At 52.8% G+C, this 23,025-nt stretch overlaps 1 protein-coding gene and 1 long non-coding RNA gene across 4 annotated transcripts in view; one reads left to right on the plus strand and one right to left on the minus strand.

Annotated features, from left to right (window-relative positions):
• Positions 1–7,929, minus strand: part of LOC139239409 (uncharacterized) — a 51,768-nt gene extending 43,839 nt beyond the window's left edge. For 2 of the 3 annotated variants that reach the window (XR_011588649.1, XR_011588648.1), the window contains exon 1: positions 825–867. This is a non-coding gene — a long non-coding RNA (uncharacterized lncRNA). Of the gene's footprint in view, positions 1–824; positions 868–7,910 lie in introns of those variants that run through there. The other variant, XR_011588652.1, reaches the window with a different exon arrangement.
• Positions 7,930–9,871: 1,942 nt separating this feature from the next.
• On the plus strand, positions 9,872–22,599 carry LOC139239410 (cofilin-2-like). Its single transcript, XM_070868109.1, has 4 exons — positions 9,872–10,006; positions 16,183–16,493; positions 21,264–21,340; positions 21,662–22,599. The coding sequence occupies exons 1-4, from the start codon at positions 10,004–10,006 to the stop codon at positions 21,778–21,780; spliced, it is 510 nt and encodes a 169-aa protein (XP_070724210.1). The 5' UTR covers positions 9,872–10,003; the 3' UTR covers positions 21,781–22,599.
• The last annotated feature ends 426 nt before the right edge of the window (positions 22,600–23,025 follow it).

Here is a 23,025-nt window from a genome sequence, read left to right on the forward strand (position 1 = left end):
GTAAGCCATTGTGTATTGGGGGGGGGGGAGGTAAGCCATTGTGTGTTGGGGGGGGGGGGGAGGTAAGCCATTGTGTGTTGGGGGGGGGGGGGAGGTAAGCCATTGTGTGTTGGGGGGGGGGGAGGTAAGCCATTGTGTGTTGGGGGGGGGAGGTAGGTAAGCCATTGTGTGTTGGGGGCGGGGGGAGGTAAGCCATTGTGTGTTGGGGGGGGGAGGGAGGTAAGCCATTGTGTGTTGGGGGGGGGAGGGAGGTAAGCCATTGTGTGTTGGGGGGGGGGGGGGGGGAGGTAAGCCATTGTGTGTTGGGGGGGGGGGGGGGAGGTAAGCCATTGTGTGTTGGGGGGGGGGGAGGTAAGCCATTGTGTGTTGGGGGGGGGGGGTAAGCCATTGTGTGTTGGGGGGGGGGGGGAGGTAAGCCATTGTGTGTTGGGGGGGGGGGGAGGTAAGCCATTGTGTGTTGGGGGGGGGGGGAGGTAAGCCATTGTGTGTTTGGGGGGGGGGGGAGGTAAGCCATTGCTTTCCAGGACAGTCGGGTGCACAGAAAGAAGGGCTGTGCAATGATTGCCTAATAAGGCGGCGGCAGGTTGCTTGCTGGGCTCACGCCACACGCCACACGCCAGCACTTGGCCATATATGGCCAGGAGCTGCTCTCCCAGGCCAGCCATTGGCCGCTTCCAAGAGGTGCAAAATTAAAAGAAAGTGCCCATTTCCGCCCAAAACTCGACGGCGCCGCCTGCCCCCCGGGGCCCGGGCCGCCGGGCGCCCCGCTTGGATTGCATTTTTTGAGGTAAAAAAAGGTGATTTAAAAGCAAAAAAACACACACCATCACCGCTCGCTCGCTCCTCCTCCTCTTTGTCCGTCCTCCAGGGCGACTGTCATGGCCGCCGCGCCGCGGCATGCCGGGAGTTGTAGTCCGCTCGCTTGTTTGTGCCCACGCTGCACTCGCCGGCGGGAGCGGCGGCAGGACTCGCTTTCCCAGAAACCCCCTCGTGGAGGAGGGGGAGGGGGCGGCGGGGGTGCGCCGGCGCAGTGTAGCACGCCTGGGTGAGCCCTTGCCGCGCCTGCGCACCGACCACCCTGGGCGTTGGCGAGAGCAGGAAAAGGGGGAGAAGGCTGCGCCTGCGCTGGGGAGAAGGCTGCGCCTGCGCAGTAACCAGCCTGGGGAGGGGAGGGGAGGGGAGGGGAGGGGAGGGGCTGAAGGGAAGGGAAGGGAAGGGGGGAAAAAAAGGGGGAAGAGGAGAGAAGCAGGTGGCACAGTAACCACCCGCGCGCAGTTACAATCAAAGAAATTTACAGCACGGAAGGAGGCCATTCGGCCCATCGTGTCCGCTCCGGCCGACCAAGAGCTACCCAGCCTAATCCCACTTTCCCGCTCTGGGTCCGTAGCCCTGTAGGTTACGGCACTTCAGGTGCACATCCAAGTACTGTTTAAATGTGGTGAGGGTTTCTGCCTCTACCACCCTTTCAGGCCGTGAGTTCCACCCCAGACCCCCAGCGCCCTCTGGGTGAAGACATTTCCCCCCAAACCCCCTCTAAACCTCCCCCCAATTACTTTCAATCTATGCCCCCTGGTTGTTGGCCCCTCTGCCAAGGGAAACAGGTCCGTCCTATCCACTCTATCCAGGCCCCTCATCATTTTAAATCAAGGCCTCTCATAATTTTATACACCTCAATAAGGTCTCCCCTCACCTCCTCAGAAAGAAAACAACCCCAGCCTATCCAATCTTTCCCCATCACTAAAATTCCCCAGTCCCGGCAACATCCTGGTAAATCTCCTCTGTACCCTCTCGAGTGCAACATCCTGGTAAATCTCCTCTGTACCCTCTCGAGTGCAACATCCTGGTAAATCTCCTCTGTACCCTCTCCAGTGCAACATCCTGGTAAATCTCCTCTGTACCCTCTCTAGTGCAACATCCTGGTAAATCTCCTCTGTACCTTCTCCAGTGCAACATCCTGGTAAATCTCCTCTGTACCCTCTCCAGTGCAACATCCTGGTAAATCTCCTCTGTACCCTCTCCAGTGCAACATCCTGGTAAATCTCCTCTGCACCCTCTCCAGTGCAACATCCTGGTAAATCTCCTCTGTACCCTCTCTAGTGCAACATCCTGGTAAATCTCCTCTGTACCCTCTCCAGTGCAACATCCTGGTAAATCTCCTCTGTACCCTCTCTAGTGCAACATCCTGGTAAATCTCCTCTGTACCCTCTCCAGTGCAACATCTTGGTAAATCTCCTCTGTACCCTCCCTAGTGCAACATCCTGATAAATCTCCTCTGTACCCTCTCCAGTGCAACATCCTGGTAAATCTCCTCTGCACCCTCTCCAGTGCAACATCCTGGTAAATCTCCTCTGTACCCTCTCTAGTGCAACATCCTGGTAAATCTCCTCTGTACCCTCTCCAGTGCAACATCCTGGTAAATCTCCGCTGTACCCTCTCTAGTGCAACATCCTGGTAAATCTCCTCTGTACCCTCTCCAGTGCAACATCCTGGTAAATCTCCTCTGCACCCTCTCCAGTGCAACATCCTGGTAAATCTCCTCTGTACCCTCTCTAGTGCAACATCCTGGTAAATCTCCTCTGCACCCTCTCCAGTGCAACATCCTGGTAAATCTCCTCTGTACCCTCTCTAGTGCAACATCCTGGTAAATCTCCTCTGTACCCTCTCCAGTGCAACATCCTGGTAAATCTCCTCTGCACCCTCTCCAGTGCAACATCCTGGTAAATCTCCTCTGTACCCTCTCTAGTGCAACATCCTGGTAAATCGCCTCTGTACCCTCTCCAGTGCAACATCCTGGTAAATCTCCTCTGTACCCTCTCTAGTGCAACATCCTGGTAAATCTCCTCTGTACCCTCTCCAGTGCAACATCTTGGTAAATCTCCTCTGTACCCTCCCTAGTGCAACATCCTGATAAATCTCCTCTGTACCCTCTCCAGTGCAACATCCTGGTAAATCTCCTCTGCACCCTCTCCAGTGCAACATCCTGGTAAATCTCCTCTGTACCTTCTCTAGTGCAACATCCTGGTAAATCTCCTCTGTACCCTCTCCAGTGCAACATCCTGGTAAATCTCCGCTGTACCCTCTCCAGTGCAACATCCTGGTAAATCTCCTCTGTACCCTCTCCAGTGCAACATCCTGGTAAATCTCCTCTGCACCCTCTCCAGTGCAACATCCTGGTAAATCTCCTCTGTACCCTCTCTAGTGCAACATCCTGGTAAATCTCCTCTGCACCCTCTCCAGTGCAACATCCTGGTAAATCTCCTCTGTACCCTCTCTAGTGCAACATCCTGGTAAATCTCCTCTGTACCCTCTCCAGTGCAACATCCTGGTAAATCTCCTCTGTACCCTCTCCAGTGCAACATCCTGGTAAATCTCCTCTGTACCCTCCCTAGTGCAACATCCTGGTAAATCTCCTCTGTACCCTCTCCAGTGCAACATCCTGGTAAATCTCCTCTGTATCCTCTCTAGTGCAACATCCTGGTAAATCTCCTCTGTACCCTTCGAGTGCAACATCCTGGTAAATCTCCTCTGCACCCTCTCCAGTGCAACATCCTGGTAAATCTCCTCTGTACCCTCTCCAGTGCAACATCCTGGTAAATCTCCTCTGTACCCTCTCCAGTGCAACATCCTGGTAAATCTCCTCTGTACCCTCTCCAGTGCAACATCCTGGTAAATCTCCTCTGTACCCTCTCCAGTGCAACATCCTGGTAAATCTCCTCTGTACCCTCTCCAGTGCAACATCCTGGTAAATCTCCTCTGTACCCTCTCCAGTGCAACATCCTGGTAAATCTCCTCTGTACCCTCTCTAGTGCAACATCCTGGTAAATCTCCTCTGTACCCTCTCCAGTGCAACATCCTGGTAAATCTCCTCTGTACCCTCTCTAGTGCAACATCCTGGTAAATCTCCTCTGTACCCTCTCGAGTGCAACATCCTGGAAAATCTCCTCTGTACCCTCTCCAGTGCAACATCCTGGTAAATCTCCTCTGTACCCTCTCTAGTGCAACATCCTGGTAAATCTCCTCTGTACCCTCTCCAGTGCAACATCCTGGTAAATCTCCTCTGCACCCTCTCCAGTGTAACATCCTGGTAAATCTCCTCTGTACCCTCTCTAGTGCAACAGCCTGGTAAATCTCCTCTGTACCCTCTCGAGTGCAACATCCTGGTAAATCTCCTCTGTACCCTCTCCAGTGCAACATCTTGGTAAATCTCCTCTGTACCCTCTCTAGTGCAACATCCTGGTAAATCTCCTCTGTACCCTCTCCAGTGTAACATCCTGGTAAATGTCCTCTGTACCCTCTCTAGTGCAACATCCTGGTAAATCTCCTCTGTACCCTCTCCAGTGCAACATCCTGGTAAATCTCCTCTGTACCCTCTCCAGTGCAACATCCTGGTAAATCTCCTCTGCACCCTCTCCAGTGTAACATCCTGGTAAATCTCCTCTGTACCCTCTCTAGTGCAACAGCCTGGTAAATCTCCTCTGTACCCTCTCGAGTGCAACATCCTGGTAAATCTCCTCTGTACCCTCTCCAGTGCAACATCTTGGTAAATCTCCTCTGTACCCTCTCTAGTGCAACATCCTGGTAAATCTCCTCTGTACCCTCTCCAGTGTAACATCCTGGTAAATGTCCTCTGTACCCTCTCTAGTGCAACATCCTGGTAAATCTCCTCTGTACCCTCTCCAGTGCAACATCCTGGTAAATCTCCTCTGTACCCTCTCCAGTGCAACATCCTGGTAAATCTCCTCTGTACCCTCTCAAGTGCAACATCCTGGTAAATCTCCTCTGTACCCTCTCCAGTGCAACATCCTGGTAAATCTCCTCTGTACCCTCTCTAGTGCAACATCCTGGTAAATCTCCTCTGTACCCTCTCCAGTGCAACATCTTGGTAAATCTCCTCTGTACCCTCCCGAGTGCAACATCCTGGTAAATCTCCTCTGTACCCTCTCCAGTGCAACATCCTGGTAAATCTCCTCTGTACCCTCTCTAGTGCAACATCCTGGTAAATCTCCTCTGTACCCTCTCGAGTGCAACATCCTGGTAAATCTCCTCTGCACCCTCTCCAGTGCAACATCCTGGTAAATCTCCTCTGTGCCCTCTCTAGTGCAACATCCTGGTAAATCTCCTCTGTACCCTCTCCAGTGCAACATCCTGGTAAATCTCCTCTGTACCCTCTCTAGTGCAACATCCTGGTAAATCTCCTCTGTACCCTCTCCAGTGCAACATCTTGGTAAATCTCCTCTGCACCCTCTCCACATCCTGGTAAATCTCCTCTGTACCCTCTCTAGTGCAACATCCTGGTAAATCTCCTCTGTACCCTCTCGAGTGCAACATCCTGGTAAATCTCCTCTGCACCCTCTCCAGTGCAACATCCTGGTAAATCTCCTCTGCACCCTCTCCAGTGCAACATCCTGGTAAATCTCCTCTGTACCCTCTCCAGTGCAACATCCTGGTAAATCTCCTCTGTACCCTCTCCAGTGCAACATCCTGGTAAATCTCCTCTGTACCCTCTCTAGTGCAACATCCTGGGAAATCTCCTCTGTACCCTCTCTAGTGCAACATTCTGGTAAATCTCCTCTGCACCCTCTCTAGTGCAACATCCTGGTAAATCTCCTCTGTACCCTCTCTAGTGCAATATCCTGGTAAATCTCCTCTGCACCCTCTCCAGTGCAACATCCTGGTAAATCTCCTCTGTACCCTCTCTAGTGCAATATCCTGGTAAATCTCCTCTGTACCCGCTCCGGTGCAACATCCTGGTAAATCTCCTCTGTACCCTCTCTCGTGCAACATCCTGGTAAATCTCCTCTGTACCCTCTCTAGTGCAACATCCTGGTAAATCTCCTCTGCACCCTCTCCAGTGCAACATCCTGGTAAATCTCCTCTGCACCCTCTCCAGTGCAACATCCTGGTAAATCTCCTCTGTACCCTCTCCAGTGCAACATCCTGGTAAATCTCCTCTGTACCCTCTCCAGTGCAACATCCTGGTAAATCTCCTCTGTACCCTCTCTCGTGCAACATCCTGGTAAATCTCCTCTGCACCCTCTCTAGTGCAACATCCTGGTAAATCTCCTCTGCACCCTCTCTAGTGCAACATCCTGGTAAATCTCCTCTGTACCCTCTCTAGTGCAACATCCTGGTAAATCTCCTCTGCACCCTCTCCAGTGCAATCTCGCAGGTCGCCGGGGCCTATGATGTCCCAGGCCTGCCATTCCAACTCTTTTCTAGCCTGACCTGCGGAGCTGTTCTCCCGCAGGTCGGGTAGGCCACTTACAATCACCTATTTACAATCTATATTACCATCGTCATCACGGGCCGTCCCTCGGAGTCGAGGAATACTTGCTTGCACTCGTGACGTGAGTTCTTTGGTGGCTGAACAGTCCAATACAAGAGCCACAGACCCTGTCACAGGGGGGACAGACAGTGGTTGAGGGAAGGGGAGGGTGGGACTGGTTTGCCGCACGCTCCTTCCGCTGCCTGCGCTTGGTTTCTGCACGCTCTCGGCGACGAGACTCGAGGTGCTCAGCGCCCTCCCGGATGCACTTCCTACACTTAGGGGCGGACTGGTCTTTGGGCCCAGGGACTCCCAGGTGTCGGTGGGGATGTTGCACTTTATCAGGGAGGCTTTGAGGGTGTCCCTTGTAACGTTTCCTCTGCCCACCTTTGGCTCGTTTGATGGCAAACGGCGTCTATATTAATGACCTAAATAAATATATTCAGAAACTCGGCCTCCACAGAGAATTTCAATGATTCAACCCCCTCTGAGTGAAGAAATTCCTCCTCATCTCAGTCCTAAATGGCCGAGCCCTTATCCTGAGACTGTGAGCCCTGGTTCTAGACTCCCCAGCCCGAGGGGGAAACACCCTCCCTGCATCTACCCTGTCAAGCCCTGTAAGTATTGTGTGTGTTTCAATGGGATCCCCTCTCATTCTTCTAAACTCCAGAGAATATCGGCCCATTGTACACAATCTCTCCTCATAATACAGCCCTCTTACCCCAGTGAACCTCCGTTGTACCGTCTCCAAGGCAAGTACAGGAGGTCCGAAATTCGGAATGTTCAGGAATGCGGGTATCTCGGAACAGCTCCGCAGGTCGGGCTATAAAAGAGTTGGAGAGGCGGACCACTTCAACCTCCAACGCCAGCTGCTCCAAGTGTGTGACGATTCTGAGATGGGCGACTGGTGACGTCATCAAAACCCTGGTCGCCGTTTTTGGAGCGTGGGCGGGAGCATCGGCCGGGCCCAGGGACAGGGGAGTGGGAAGGTCGGGGCGGATGAGCGGCGAGGGATCGTGGCGGAGGTGCGGTGAATGAGGGTACGGGGCCCAGAAGAGGCGAGGGCCCAGGGGGCAGCACGGGTCCAGCCCACACTGTGCGATATGTGTGAGCGCACTGGGTCCGTGCAGCAGAGCTAGTCTCCAGTCGTCCTGGTTAACCCTTGCCCCTGGACCAAGACCTTGCTCTGTCAAGCCCCGTGTGGTGGCTGGTGTGCAACGGCCACCCCACGTCCCACAGGCATCTTCCACTCCCCTAAATTGGAGTTCAGGACTGGAACATCGGGTCCTTCATTGAAACACCTCTGAACTCGTGGAAGCAAGTCATCCTCGTTCGAGGGACTGCCTATGAGTGCAATCATGTCCTTCCTGTAATGCGCTGACCAGACCTGCACGCAGTACTCCAGCTGTGGCCTAACCAGTGTTTTTTACAGTTCAAGCATAACCTCTCTGCTCGTGTATTCTATACCTCGGCTAATAAAGGCAAGTATTCCGTATGCCTTCTTAACCACCTTAACTAGCTGGCCTGCTACCTTCAGGGATCAGTGGACCTGCACTCCAAGGTCACTTTGTTCCTCTACACTTCTCTGTGTCCGACCATTTAATGTGTATTCCCTCGCCTTGTTAGCCCTCCCCAAATGCATTACCTCACACTTCTCCGGATTGAATTCCATTTGCCATTGTTCTGCCCACCTGACCAGTCCATCGATATCTTCCTGCAGTCCGCAACTTTCTTCATCATCAACCCCACGGCCGATTTTAGTATCATCTGCAAACTTCTTAATTGTACCCACTATGTTGAAGTCTAGATCATTGATGCAAATCACAAAAAGCCAGGGACCCAGTACTGAGCCCTGTGGAACCCCACTGGATATAGCTTTCCAGTCACACAAACACCCATCAACCATTACCCTTTGCTTCCTGCCTCTGAGCCAATATTGGATCCAACTTGCCACTGTGCCCTGGATCCCCGGGGCTTTTACTTTCGTGACCAGTCTGTCATGTCATCATCACAGGCTGTCCCTCGGAATCGAGGAAGACTTGCTTCCACTCTTAAAGTGAGTCCTTAGGTGGCTGAACAGTCCATTACGGGAGCCACAGTCCCTGTCACAGGTGGGACAGACAGTGGTTGAGAGAAGGGGAGGGTGGGACAGGTTTGCCGCACGCTCCTTCCGCTGCCTGCACTTGGTTTCTGCACGCTCTCGGCGACGAGACTCGAGGTGCTCAGCGCCCTCCCGGATGCACTTCCTCCACTTAGGGGCGGACTGGTCTTTGGGCCCAGGGACTCCCAGGTGTCGGTGGGGATGTTGCACTTTATCAGGGAGGCTTTGAGGGTGGTCCCTTGTAACGTTTCCTCTGCCCCACCTTTGGCCCGTTTGCCCGTGAAGGAGTTCCGAGTAGAGCGCTCGCTTTGGGGAGTCTCGTGTCTGGGGGAACATGCGGACAATGTGGCCCTGCCCAGCGGAGCTGGTCGAGTGTGGGTCAGTGCTTCGATGCTGGGGATGTTGGCCTGGTCGAGGACGCTAACGTTGGTGCGTCTGTCCTCCCGGGGGATTTGCAGGATCTTGCGGAGACAGCGTTGGTGGTATTTCTCCAGCGACTTGAGGTGTCTGCTGTACAGGGTCTGCCGTGTGGCACTTTATCGAAAGCTTTGCTAAAGTCCATGTACGCTACATCATACGCACTGCCCTCATTGACCCTCCTGGAAAAGTCGAAAAAATTCAGTCGAGTTATAGTCCTCGCTTGGCAAATCCGTGCCGGGACTGTCGCTGATTTATCCCGTCCTCGAGGATTTTTCCCCCCCAATAATTTTCCCCACACACCCCTCCCCCACCCTCACTCTGCGGCGCCTGCGCAGTAACCCGCCAGCGCTCCCCTTGGCCTCTTGGCTACTCGCGCGGCGCCCCCTGGGACTTGTAGGCAACGCCTGCTGGGTGCCGGGAGCGGGGCGGGGGGAGCGTGAGGGGAGCGCCGCGCGGTGCCGCCTGGGAGTTGTCGGCAATGCCTGGGGGTGAGGGGGGGGGAGCGCCGCGCGGTGCCGCTTGGGAGTTGTAGGCAATGCCTAGGGTGAGAGAGAGAGAGCGAGGGGATGGGGGGGGGGGTGTGAGCGCCGCGCGGTGCCGCTTGGGAGTTGTAGGCAACGCCTGGGCTGAGAGGAGAGAGAGAGAGAGGGGGGAGCGCCGCGCGGTGCCGCCTGGGAGTTGTAGGCAATGCCTGGGGGTGAGGGGGGGGAGCGCCGCGCGGTGCCGCTTGGGAGTTGTAGGCAATGCCTAGGGTGAGAGAGAGAGAGGGGATGGGGGGTGTGTGAGCGCCGCGCGGTGCCGCTTGGGAGTTGTAGGCAATGCCTGGGGTGAGGGTGGGGATGCCGCTTGGGAGTTGTAGTCCCATTCTGGGGCGGGAAGGCCAGCTAACGGTTTCAAAAGGAAGAGATAAAATAAAAAAATAAAAAAAAGGGACGTGACCGTGTTACAAATTGGGATGGGAAAGCGAAAGAAGGTGGAGGATGATAAAATAATGAGTTAGTTGTGTGTGTGTGGGGGGGGGTGTAATGCTTTGCGCCCGGCCCCGCCCCCTGAGGAGAGGGAGAAGCTGCGCGCAGCCCCCGCCCGCCTTTTGTCAGTCGGCGCCGAGCACGGGAGCTTCCTGTCGTCGAGTGAGCGGCTCGTGAACAGACGCCTTCAGCTCGCAGCTGGCCAGAGAGAGAGAGAGAGCGGGAGGTAGCGGAATCTACTGAGCAAAGATGGCAAGTCACACTCTCCTCGACCCAATTCATTTTAATTCGTTGCGTCATTTTAATTTTTTTCTGAGGTAAAATAGCGGGCGCGGGGGGGGGATCGTTTAAAAAGTGTGTGTGAGGTAGAAAAAAAATAGGCCGCAGGCTGCTGTACAAAATGGCGCCCCTTCCCTTCCCTTCCCCTCCCCTCTTCCCCCTTTCTCTCCCCCCCCCCCGCAGTCCCCTCTTTCACCCTACCCCCTCCTTTCTCCCCCCCCCCCCCCGCTGGCTCCCCTCCCCCCCCCCCCCCGCTGTCCCCCTTCCCCCCCCCCCGCTGTCCCCCTCCCCCCTCCTCTCCTCCCTTCCCCCCCTCCCCTCCCCTTCCCCCCCCTCCCCTCCCCTTCCCCCCCTCCCCTCCCCTTCCCCCCCCTCCCCTCCCCTTCCCCCCCTCCCCTCCCCTTCCCCCCCCTCCCCTCCCCTTCCCCCCCTCCCCTCCCCTTCCCCCCCCTCCCCTTCCCCCCCTCCCCTTCCCCCCCTCCCCTTCCCCCCCTCCCCTTCCCCCCCTCTCCCCTTCCCCCCCTCCCCTCCCCTTCCCTTCCCCCCTTCCCTTCCCCCCCTTCCCTTCCCCCCCTCCCCTCCCCCCTCCCCTCCCCCCTCCCCTTCCCCCCCTCCCCTCCCCCCCTCCCCTTCCCCCCCTCCCCTTCCCCCCCTCCCCTCCCCCCCTCCCCTCCCCCCCTCCCCTTCCCCCCCTCCCCTCCCCCCCTCCCCTTCCCCCCCTCCCCTTCCCCCCCTCCCCTTCCCCCCTCCCCTTCCCCCCCTCTCCCCCCTCCCCCCCCCTTCCCCCCTTCCCCCCCTCCCCCCCCTTCCCCCCCTCCCCCCCCTTCCCCCTCCCCGCCGCCTGAGAGCAACCCAAGGGACAGCCGCGGGGTGTCTCGGCCCCTCCGACAGGGCTGGCGGCCCAGCGCGCCTGCGCGATTCTTCTCCCCCCTCTCCCGGGGGGAAGAAGAAGCAGCAGCCAAGAGGAAGCCGGTGCGCTTGCGCGGGTTGACTTAACTGACTAGCTTCGTGTTTGTTTTTTTGTAAAATGGGAAGGGGGGGAAATGGAAAAAGAAATCCCCGGGGCAACGTTCCAAACGCCCCCCCCCCCCCAAAAAAAAAAATCCGGGCCGCCTTGCATTTTTTTTTGGTTGCAATCCCCTCCCCGTTCAGTGCACCCTGTTTGTTGTTTGTTGTTTGGGGCGAGCGAGGTCGATTGCATTGTGTAAATAGGTTCTAATTATTTTTGGATGGCGGATTTACGGGTTTTGCATTAAAAAAAACGTGATTTCCCCCCCCCCCCCCCCCCCCGTTACTATTTTTTTTGTTTGTGTGTGGGGGGGGGGGGTGGAATCTTGCAACCGCCGCTTCCCTTTTTTTTCTCCTTCTTTGCACAAACCCGTTGGCCGGCTCCGTAATTGCCCCCCAGGGAGCGGCAAAGGGGAAAAATATAAAGAGCGGCGCTTGCAGCCGCTCCCGAGTGCACGTTGTTTGTTGAACATCTCTCTCCCGGTGCAAACCTGATCCCTGCAAATCTCAACACCGGCCCCCGCCCCCGATTCAGCCCAAGTTTTGCAACGTGAGCTCTCAAATCCCGATAAATAGCCCGTTATTTTGCAGCTGCTTCTAAAATCCAGGTTAAAACCAATGCAATTTATATTGGGTGGGTGGGATTAAATCGTATAACTTTGAGCGCAATTTCCCTTTAATTGTATTTTTAACCAAGTTCTGACCCCTTGGGGCTATTGCAGCATTCTGAGCCGGTTGCTGTTGCCTTAACCAGTTATTTAAACCCGTATTTCACGAGTTGAGGCTGTTTTCCAGCGGGCTGTGTAAGTCTGAGAGAGACTGCAGCCCTTTTCCCATTGAAATGGAGGCGAGGGACTGCCGGCATTTTAAAATGGTCTGTTAGAGGTGGGAGGGAGGGGTGGGGGGGGCTCTTGGCGCTTAGCATCATACAGGGAAATGAGAAGGTGAGCTCCCAAGATGTGCGTTGCACGGGCTCCGCCGGCGCCTGGCTTTTTCTTGCTGAAGATGAAGCTGCTCCCGCCGGTTGCATCAGGGCGGGTGCTCCCACTGTTAAAATGGAGGCTGACCCTGATCCGCCTCGGCCTTTTGCTGTCTCCAGGTCCACCAGTTGCAGAGTGACTCCGCCTTTGGTGCCCCCACCCTTCCTGTCACCACCACCCCCCCCCCCCCCCCCCCCCCCAATTCCTGCTACCGGCTGAGCCACACAGTCCCTGCATTTTTTTGCAAGGGGGTTCTCCGCTGGGGTTGGAATAAGGACGTGGCGGCCGAGCCCTGGGGTGGAGTACACTGGGTGGGTGACAACGTGGCTCAGGGCAGACAGGATCTTTCAGAGTGAGGTGATCGTATCCAAACATACAACGCTGAGGGGGTCTGACCAGGATATTTGCAAGATAGCAAAAGAATTTGCCATTCTTTTGTGAACTTTGTGCTCATCAAGCAGCAGATGTTACAGTGGAATGGAAAGTTAACTAACTGCACATTGATCTACCAGAATAGCAGTTCTTTAAGATTTCAAACTGCCTCTTATTGTGCACATGGTTGTCAAATAACCTTTTCTGATAGGTTGGGCCTTTACACATTGGAATTCAGAAGAATGAGAGGTGATCTTATCGAAATGTATAAGATTGAGGGGGTTTGACAAGGGGGATGCAGAGAGGATGTTTCCACTGATGGGGGAGACTAGAACTAGGGGGCATGGTCTCAGAATAAGGGGCCGCCCATTTAAAACTGAGATGAGGAGGAATTTCTTCTGAGGGTTGTAAATCTGTGGAATTTGCTGCCCCAGAGCTTTGGAGGCCGGGACATTGAATAAATTTAAGATGGAGATTTTTGAGCGATGAGCGAAGGGTTATGGGGAGCAGGTGGGGAAGTGGAGCTGAGTCCATGATCGGATCAGCCATGATCTTATTAAATGGCGGAGCAGGCTCGAGGGGCCGAATGGCCGACTCCTGCTCCTGTTTCTGATGGGACTGACTCACCCAGACATGGTGGGGGTGGGATGGAAGGGTAGGAGCAGATGAGGTGCTGTGGAGGGTGGTAGCAGGGGGTGTGGGTAGGTGAGGGGAGAGTGGTTTGAAGGTGACTGGTTTTAAATGTGATGTGTTGGGGCCCCGTGGGGAGCTATTTTGGGTCATTTGAGTGTGGGGTGGTGACCGAGCAGGATATGCGTAGTTGGATTCTTTTGCAAAGCCTTCCTGTTGAGCTGGGCTAGTCTGACCTCGCCCATCCCGCTAGTCAGAGGCCTTTAGTTTAATGTGGGTCCAGTGTGATTAGGCAAGGGTGCTTAACCATCTTAATCATTCAATCCGTAGATTGCCTTCCCTTAACTTGGCTGTTGTGAAACTGCGCGTTTCCTCTTTAACAATCCAATGTCGTGGGGCCGCTCTGACTTGGCCAACTTTCTTGTAGAAACAGAACTTGCTGCTTGCAGCGATATCGACTGAATGAAGCAAGCTTCAATGCAGGTCGCAGTCAGGATTGCCAGGATCAAGCTTTGTGACCGTTGTTCCTGCAATGTTGGGCGCGTTGAACTCGTTGCAATTGTCTCCACACAATGGAGCAATTGTGCTGATCAATTGACATTTCTAAACCCGAGTGAAATTGAAACTTCAGTAACTGAAGCCTCGAATATTTTGCCCTAATAAGGTCATTTTGAAAACCATGCATCATCGGCTGAGGTGTGGTCACAGCAGCGTCACTCAATCTGCCTGGTTTTACTAATTTATCTGCCTCGTGGTTATTGCCTGCCCTGCAACCGGCAGAAGTGCCACCCAGAGAGAGACCATGTCTGCCTGCATTATGTGCTCCATATGAATCCATGACCTTTTAGAGCCCTTTAGTTAAGTATTTGGTGCTGGTTGTGATGCAGCTGCCTGACCTCTGTTGGATTAGGCAGAATGGTTTAAATAACTTGCGGTTAATGTAGTAAAAGGTCCCAAGGTGCTTCACAGGAAGACGGGATCTCGGTTTAATTGCTCATTTAAAAGATGGCACTTCCGACAGTGCAGCACTCCCTCAGTATTGCACTGGAGTCCATGCACAAATCTTGTGCTCAAGTCTCGAGTGGACCAAATGCTCACAATCTCCTGACTCCGAGAGAAGAATGCCCCCAACTGGGCCACAGCTAACACCTTAATCCCAAAAATCCACGACTGCATGTGGCAGCAGGTGTAGTCACAGTCTTCAAAAATCCTCTATTGGGCCGTATGCAAACCAGCCTGCATTTATATAGTGCCTTTAACATGAAACATCCCAAGGCACTTGAGGTGTTATCAAACAAAATTTGACACCGAACCACTTGAAATAATGGGACAGGCGACCAAAAGCTGCGTCAGAGGTCGGTTTTGAGGAGAGAGCGAGGCGGACAGATTTAGGGAGGGAATTCCAGAGCTTGGGGCCCAGGCAGCTGAAGGCATGGCCGCCAATGGTGGAGCGATGGGAAATCGGGGGATGGGCACAAGGTCCAGGATACACAGGCTTTTATTCTGGGGACTGGGCTCCCATTTTGAGTTTTGGCTGTTGAGGTATGAAATATGTTGTAGATTTAATCTACTTCTGTGCTGGTGAACACACTACCTCCCCCTCTCTTTCCCCCCCCCCCCCCCCCCCCCCGCGCCGTGCTGCTTTCCCCTGCGATCGGCAGCGTTACAGCTTGCCGCCTGGCTATCTGCGTGGGGACGGTAGGAAATGGGTCCTGGGGATGAGGGGCTTGAGTTATGTGGAGAAGCTGAGGTTGAACAAGGTTAAGAGGAGATTTACTCGGCCAAGTTCAATCTTGCCCATGGAATCTGATGTTGCTGGATAGCATTCAGGGGAATACCTCACTCCTCAGCTACCCAGGGCCTGAAATGCAAACTTGTATGGGTTTGGCTGTGCTGCTCAAACTTGCTGGGAAGGCTGATGCGCGATTGGAGAATAGTCACAGACGAGGGGGGACTGCAGAAGGCAATTTACAGCCCAGGAACTAGCTTCCTCCCCAAGCAAAGGGCTAAAACTATCAGCTGGGAAGTGCAATAGTGAGAAACCTTTATAAACCCCTGGTTAGGCCCCAGCTTGTGCCCACTTCAGAAAGGATGTGAAGGCCTTGGAAGGTGTAGTGACCAGAATGGTCCTGGGGATGAGGGACTTCAGTGACGTGGAAAGACTGGAGAAGCCGGGGTTGAACAAGTTGGAGGAGATTTAATACGATGGTACCAGGGGACAAGGGACTTCAGCCATGTGGAGAGACTTGAGATCCTTAGAGCAGAGAAGGTTAAGGGGAGATTTGAGGCGTTCAAATCATGAAGGGTTTTGATAAGAGTAAATCAGGAGGGACTGTTCCCAGGAGCAGGAGGGTCGGTAACCAGAGAGACGCGGATTGACGATAATCGGCGATGGAACCAGACTAGTTGGAAATCCCGGCGTTGCTAATTGCAGTTCTGATAAATTTTGAAAATGAAATAAACCTCTTTGGTCACGTGACCAACTCATTTACAGGATGTGTGCATATGTCTGTGTACTTGTTAACTTGACATTAGAATTTCCCCATTTCAATTTAAATACTTCTGTCTGATTCTGTGGCGGCTGGCTGTGCGAAATGGGCGTGTTGTAATTTTCTGTCCTGCCAGTGGGGAGTGCTGCAGTCAGGTGTAATTCCAGCATGGATTGATGAGATTTTCAACTACATCTGTACTCTCTGGCTGCCTGCGATACTGTGGGAGAAGGCTCTGTGAAAGAGCTATCTGATTAGTCCCACCCCCCTGCTCTTTCCCCATAGTCCTGTATTTAAAAAAAAAAACACTTTTTTTGAAAGTTATTATTGAATCTGCTTCCACTGCCCTGTTAGGCAGATCGCAACTACTCCATTCTTTTGCCAATCACCTTCAATCTGATTCCTCAAACTATAGTGGTAGTTTAAAATTCAATTCCTTCCCCTGTTGGCCTGCCAACTTTATTTTCATCGCTGTGTCGGCATTCCCTGCTGGCAGAATGACTTGCACCCAAGCGTCTGTCTAAAATCGCCTGCCCGCCAGAAAATTCCTGTTTTAAGCCGTTGTCCTGTGTTGCTGGCAAAATGGGGTCAGCGGACGGCTTCTGCCTCCATTTTGCGAATGTCCCAGGGCCTGAAATGGAATGTAATTATTTGTGCTTTTAATCTCCAGTCGTCTGGTATTTCAGTCTGTGATGAGGTGGTTACCACTTTCAATAAGATGAAGGTCCGAAAATCATGTAGCCAAGAGGAGCAAAAGAAGAGGAAGAAAGCGGTCCTGTTTAGAATAAGTGATAACAAGGAGAAGATAATTCTCTATGAGCATAAGGAAATCCTAATTGGAGATATCCAGGAAGGCAAAGTTGTCGACCCGCTGCAGACCTTTATAGATATGCTTCCTCAAGACGACTGTTGCTACGCTATCTATGATGCATCCTTCGAGACAAAAGAGACACGCAAGGAAGAACTGATCTTCGTACACTGGTGAGTGGATTTTGTAATTTATTGAATGTCGTATCATTCCACACTTTGCAACAGGTAGGCGAGAGGCCGATACTGGCATGAAGAGCGCTCTTTAAGAATTGGAAGACCTCAGTAATGGGCAATGTATCTGGTAAAAAGCATTGGTTTTAAACCACACTCATGGGGTCTAATCCACGCACACAATTGTCGGGAGTGTGTGTAAACCCGGACAGTGGTCTGTTTGTCATTTAGCTGGCAGTGAAGCTGTTTCACATGAATCTGTTTTGGATCATACGCACAGTGCCTTGTGTAATGTTATGCTGCAAGGAACCATTGAGTCAGATTCCCTTGTGTTAAGGTGCAGGAAGGGGGCAGTGATGCAAGCTCACCATTTCCCCATTGACTATTCCCTTGTGCCCTTTCTGAATCCAAATTAGGAAGAATTTTTGCAGTGCCACGGGCGTATTAGGACTGAGGTGCAAAACTAGAACGAGAAGGGAGGAACATTTCTCTGATTGTTTCCTCCTGAAGGCACCGTCTCAGCCTGAGTTACATTGCAATCCGTTCCCCATCTCTTCTCCCCATCTCTTCCATCCCTCCCCCAGCCAGCATTTATTGCCCATCCCTAGTTGCCCTTGTGTGGTGAAGGTGCTCCCACAGGGAGGGAGTTCCAGGATTTTGACCCAGTGACGATGAAGGAATGGCGATTATATTTCCAAGTCAGGATGGAGGAGAACTTGGGAGGTGGTGGTGTTCCCATGCGCCTGCTGCCCAGGTCCTTCTAGGCGGTAGAGGTTGCGGGTTTGGGAGGTGCTGCTGAAGCCTTGTAGACGGTGCACACTGCAGCCAAGGTGCGCCGGTGGTGGAGGGAGTGAATGTTGAAGGTGGTGGGTAGCGGGCTGCTTTGTCCTGGATGGTGTCAAGCTTCGTGTATTGTTGGAGCTGCACTCATCTGGCCGATGGTGGGGGATTTGGCGATGGTAATGCCGTTGAATGTCAAGGGGAGGTGGTTCGACTCTCACTTGTTGGAGATGGTCATTGCCTGGCACTTGTGATGTGAATATAACTTGCCACTCATCAGCCCAAGCCTGAATGTTGTCCAGGTTCGCAGCATGTGGGCATGGACTGGTTCATTATCTAGGGAGTTGTAAATGGAACTGAACACTGCAGTCAGTGAATATCCCACTTTTGACCTTGTGATGGAGGGAAGGTCATTGATGAAGCAGCTGAAGATGGTTGGGCCTAGGACACTGCCCTGAGGAACTCCTGCAGCTATATCCTGAGGCTGGGATGATTGACCTCCAACCATCTTCCTTTGTGCTAGGTATGACTTCAGCCAGTTGAGTTTTCCCTGATTCTCACTGACTTCAGTTTTACCAGGGCTCCTTGAGAATAGGAGCAGGCGTCGGCCATACAGCCCCTCGAGCCTGCTCCACATTTCAATAAGATTATGGTTGATCTTTGACCCCAACTCCACTTTCCTGCACTATCCCTTGAATCCCTTAAACTCCAAAAATCTATCACTCAGCCTTAAATATATGCAGAGACTGAGCCTCCACAGCCCTCTGGGGCAGAGAATTCCAAAGATTCACCACCCTCTGAGTGAAGAAGTTTCTCCTCATCTTGGTCTTAAATGGCCGACCCCTTATCCTGAGACTGAACCCTGGTTCTAGATTCCCCAGTCTGGGGGAAACACCCTCAGCATCTACCCTGTCAATCCCCTTCAGAATCTTGTATGCTTCAATGAGATCACCAATAAGAATATAAATAGGAACAGGAGTCGGCCATACGGCCCCTTGAGCCCGCTCCGCCATTTAATACGATCATGGCTGATCCGATCATGGACTCGGCTCCACTTCCTCGCCCGCTCCCCATAATCCCTTAACTTTTAAGAACCTGTTCATCTCTCAAATTTATTCAACGTCTCAGCTTCCACAGCTCTCAGCAGTGGATTCCACAGATTTACAACCCTCTGAGAAGAAATGTCTCCATCTGTTTTAAATGGGCGGCCCCTTATTCTAAGACCATGCCCCCTAGTCCTAGTCTTCCCCCATCAGTGGAAACATCCTCTGCATCCACCTTGTCAAACCCCCTCATAATCTTGACACGCACTTTTGCAATTTTCCACGTTGGTTAGATGCCAGTATAGTAGCTGTAGTGGAACAGCTTGGCTAGAGGTGTGGATAGCTCTGGAGCACAAGTCTTCAGCATTAGCCGGGGCGTTTTCATGCTCCTTCTGTTTAGCGTGCATGTAGTCCTGTGCTGTATCTCCCCCAGGTTGGCACCTCATTTCTAGGTACGTTTGGTGCTGCTCCTGGCATGCTCTTCTGCACTCCTCATTGAACCAGAGTTGGTGCCCTGGCTTGATGGTAATGGTAGAGTGAGGGATATGCTGGGCCATGAGGTTACAGATTGTGGTGGAATACAATTCTGCTGCTGCTGATGGCCCACAGTGCCTCGTGGATGGCCAGTTTTGAGCTGCTAGATCTATTCTGAATCTATCCCATTTAGCACGGTGGCCGTGCCACACAACATGATAGAGCATGTCCTTGGTGTGAAGACGGGATGCTGTTTCCATGGGAACTAGGCAGTGATCTTGCAGAGAGCCAGTGATGTGTACCGTGCGCTCAATCCTCCTAGACTGGATTAGAACCATGAGTCCCCAGGGGACTGCGACCTGAGCTGTTCCCATAGTCATTCACGTCTGCACTTTCGCGGTCGCTCCGGACCCGAGCCGTTCAATACTTTCCCTGCTTAGTCCCTTTTCTCAATCCCTCCCGGACCGTGCTCCTGTTGTCATGCCTCCTTTCATTTCATCTCTGATACACTGCCCTCCCAAATCCCCACCCCGACCCTTCATTACTCTTCAACCTTCCTAGTCTCCTGGGCGTGACGCCCTCCTAGATGAGCCTCTCGATATCCTACGAAGGACCCATCGAGGGATTTGTCGCTTACAACTGTTCCATCCGAGCTCCTATTCCCACCCAACTTCCCTTTTCTAGCTCCCATGTTAGCTGTCATTGCAAACGCTTCACTGCCATCAGCATCCCTCCTCAAAACACCAACCCTCGGCCCCATCGTCCTTGCAAACTACTGCCCCATCTCCAACCTCCTTTCCTCTCCAAGTCCTTGAACGTGCTGTCGCCTCCTAAATCCTTGTCCATCTTTCCCGCAATTCCATGTTTGAATCCTTCCAACCGCCTGTATCAAAGTCACACATGACGTCCTTTGTGACTGACAAAGGCAAACTCAAACTCCCTCATCCATGACCTGTCGACATCCTTCTCCAACGCCTCTCCACCATCGTCCAGCTGGGTGGGACTGCACTCGCCTGGTTCCGTTCTAATGGTAGCCAGAGAATCACCTACACCGGCTTCTCTTCCCACCCCCGCATCGTTACCTCTGGGGTCCCCCCCCCCCCCGGATCTATCCTTGGCCCCTCCTATTCCCTATCTACATGTTGCCCCTTGGCGACATCATCTGGAAACACAGCATCAGTTTCCACATGGACACTGATAACACCCAGCTCTACCTCACCCCCACTTCTCAACTCCTCGGTCTCTAAATTGTCAGACTGCTTGTCCGGCATCCAGTTCTGGATGAGCTGAAATTTTCTTCAGTTGAATATTGGGAAGACCAAAGCCATTGTTTTCGGTCCCTGCCACAAACTCTGTTCCCTAGCCACTGACTCCATCCCTCTCCCCAACTCCTGTCTGAGGTTGAACCACACTGTTTGCAACCTGGGGGTCAGATTTGACACCAAAATGTGCTTTCAACCACATTTCTGAGCACAACTAAACACGCCTATTTCCACCTCCGTAACATCGCCGGTCTCCGCCCCTGCCTCAGCTCATCCGCTGCTGAAACGCTCATCTGTGCCTCTGTTACCTCCAGACTTGACTATTCCAACGCACTCCTGGCCGGTCTCCCACATTCTACCCGACATAAACTAGAGGTGACCCAAAACACAGCTGTCCCCATGTCCTGTCCCGCTCACCCATCACCCCCTGTTCTCGCTGACCCGTGTCCTAACTCACACCCAGTCCCACTCACCCATCACCCCCTGTGCTCACTGACCTGTGTCCTAACTCACACCCAGTCCCACTCACCCATCACCCCCTGTACTCACTGCCCCGTGTCCTAACTCGCACCGAGTTCCACTCACTCATCATCCCCTGTGCTCACTGACCCGTGTCCTAACTCACACCCAGTCCCGCTCACCCATCACCCCCTGTGCTCACTGCCCCGTGTCCTAACTCACACCCAGTCCCGCTCACCCATCACCCCCTGTGCTCACTGCCCCGTGTCCTAACTCACACCCAGTCCCACTCACCCATCACCCCCTGTGCTCACTGACCCGTGTCCTAACTCACACCCAGTCCCGCTCACCCATCACCCCCTGCTCCTTTAAAACCGACCTCTTTGACCCAGCTTTTGGTCACCTGCGCTAATTTCTACTTATGTGGCTTGGTGTAAAATTTTTTAAATCTCGTAACACACCTGTGAAGTGCCTCGGGATGTCTCACTAAGTTAAAGGCGCTATATAAATACGGGTGGTTTTGTAGGTTCTGTTTCTGTGCTTGCCCCAGTGATTGGTGCACTTGTGTGGTGCGTTGATGTTGAATTCTCAAGTCTTGAGTTGGAGGATTGGGGTGAGGCCTGCAGATGGGATTTGGTGCCACTGAGCCGCGAGATGGGAAAAGCCGCCTCCACTGGTTAAGGCCCAAGTATCGGAGTGGGGGGGAATTATTAATGGTTTGTTTGTGGCTTACATCTGTTTTTTGTCAACAGGAACCCTGACAGTGCAACAGTTAGGCGCAAGATGCTCTATGCCAGCTCCAAGGATGCACTCAAGAAGAAGCTTGAAGGTACGCTGCATTGCTTTCCGTCTCCTTCCGGTTCCCTCGCGTTAATGCTCAAATGCCGTGTCCCGTGGGGGGGGTCCCTAAACTTCAGCCTTTGCTTGCACTTTTGGCAAGCTCGGAGCTCATTCAAGGGGTGGCTGGGCTACAGAGTCGTGCAGCATCTCTGGCTCGGTGCTGGGCTGGTGTAATGAGAATGGGCCTCTGCTCCTGTGCCCAGTTGAGTGGTCATTGGCTGTTGAGAATTGCGTGCGGGCGGAATAGTGTTTGCTATCTGCATTATCGGGCACCTTTCTTTCCCTGACCAATCGATGTGTTTCTCTGCAGGGATCAAGCATGAGTGGCAAGTGACGGGCATCGATGAACTGAACGACCTTGCTGCGCTGGGATGCAAGTTGGCCCCTGATGTTGTCACGGTGGAATCCCGACCAGTCAGCAAAGCGTAACTCCAGTTTCCAATGTTTTTAAAGTCACGTGCTGTGAGATTTTTTTTTTGCTTATAAAGTACCTTCAATTGGTATACCCTGTCTTCAACTTCCCATCTTGATGCTCGCTTTAACCTGTTTGTGATCAGGACCAGTTAGAATGTTCTTGGCACAAAAACACTTCATCAGGGAGGGTGTGTGAGGAATGAAATCTTGCTGCCAAATTATTTTGTTTTTTTTCCCACATGGCCATGTTGGGGTGGGGGGGGGGAAATGTATGTTTTATTGCTCACATGTGCCCATACACAACCGTGTGTAAACCATTCCAGCGATGGGGTGCTGTGATCTCCGTTTTGTAGTTGAAAGGTTTGACTTTTGCCTCGGGAGGAATTGGGACAGTGGTCTCTCCTCCTCTCTCTCCTCCCTCCCCGTACTTGAGGAAATGGATGGTTAAGATCCCTGTAATCTTGATTTTTGTTAAGCATCCTTTGGATGTGTTGAATCTTTAAAAAAAAAAATTCCACCTTTTGTTTTTTTTTAAAATCACAAGCACTTTCCTTGATCATGCCTCTAATTAGAACTTCTGTCAGCTCATTCCATGTGTAATTCAAAATTTTTTTGTAAGCATTCCTAATGTTTTAACAAGATTTCTCCTGTGGCCAAGGCCTACTTTGCAATCACTGCATGTAATGAGACCAAATTTAGTGTGGGACAGGAGAAACTGTCAATCAGTAGCAGTGTGTCTGAGGGTTAATAGCTTGGGTGGGGACTCTGGAATCCCTAACAGTTCCTAATGTGGACACAGCACCATTAAACCATTTAATAAACTTATGATGAACATCTTGTGTTTCCTGTTTTTTGTCAATTTTGTGTTTGGTAAGGGGACGCCATGGGTGAGTAAATCAATATCATTCTGACTGCACTCCCAGGGCAGGTACTGCACGGGGTTAGAGAGAGTCAAGTGACATCCCCACTGACACCTGGGAGTCCCTGGGCAAACATTACCGTAACTGGAGGAAGTGCATCAGAGAGAGTACTGAGCACCTGGAGTCTCATCGCCGAGAGCATGCAGACATCAAGCGTGGGAAGGCAAACCTGTCCCACCCACCCGTGACAGGGACTTGAGCCACCAAAGACTCACTCCAGGTGTGGAAGCAAGTCTTTCTTGATCCTGAAAGCTCCCTCTACATTGTCCCATCAAACACTCCCAGGGCACACACTTACAAATAGTTGTGGCCCTAGGCAGCACTGTGAGATCTCAAAGTG

Source organism: Pristiophorus japonicus, chromosome 27 (assembly GCF_044704955.1).
Source record: "Pristiophorus japonicus isolate sPriJap1 chromosome 27, sPriJap1.hap1, whole genome shotgun sequence".
NCBI lineage: Eukaryota > Metazoa > Chordata > Chondrichthyes > Pristiophoridae > Pristiophorus > Pristiophorus japonicus.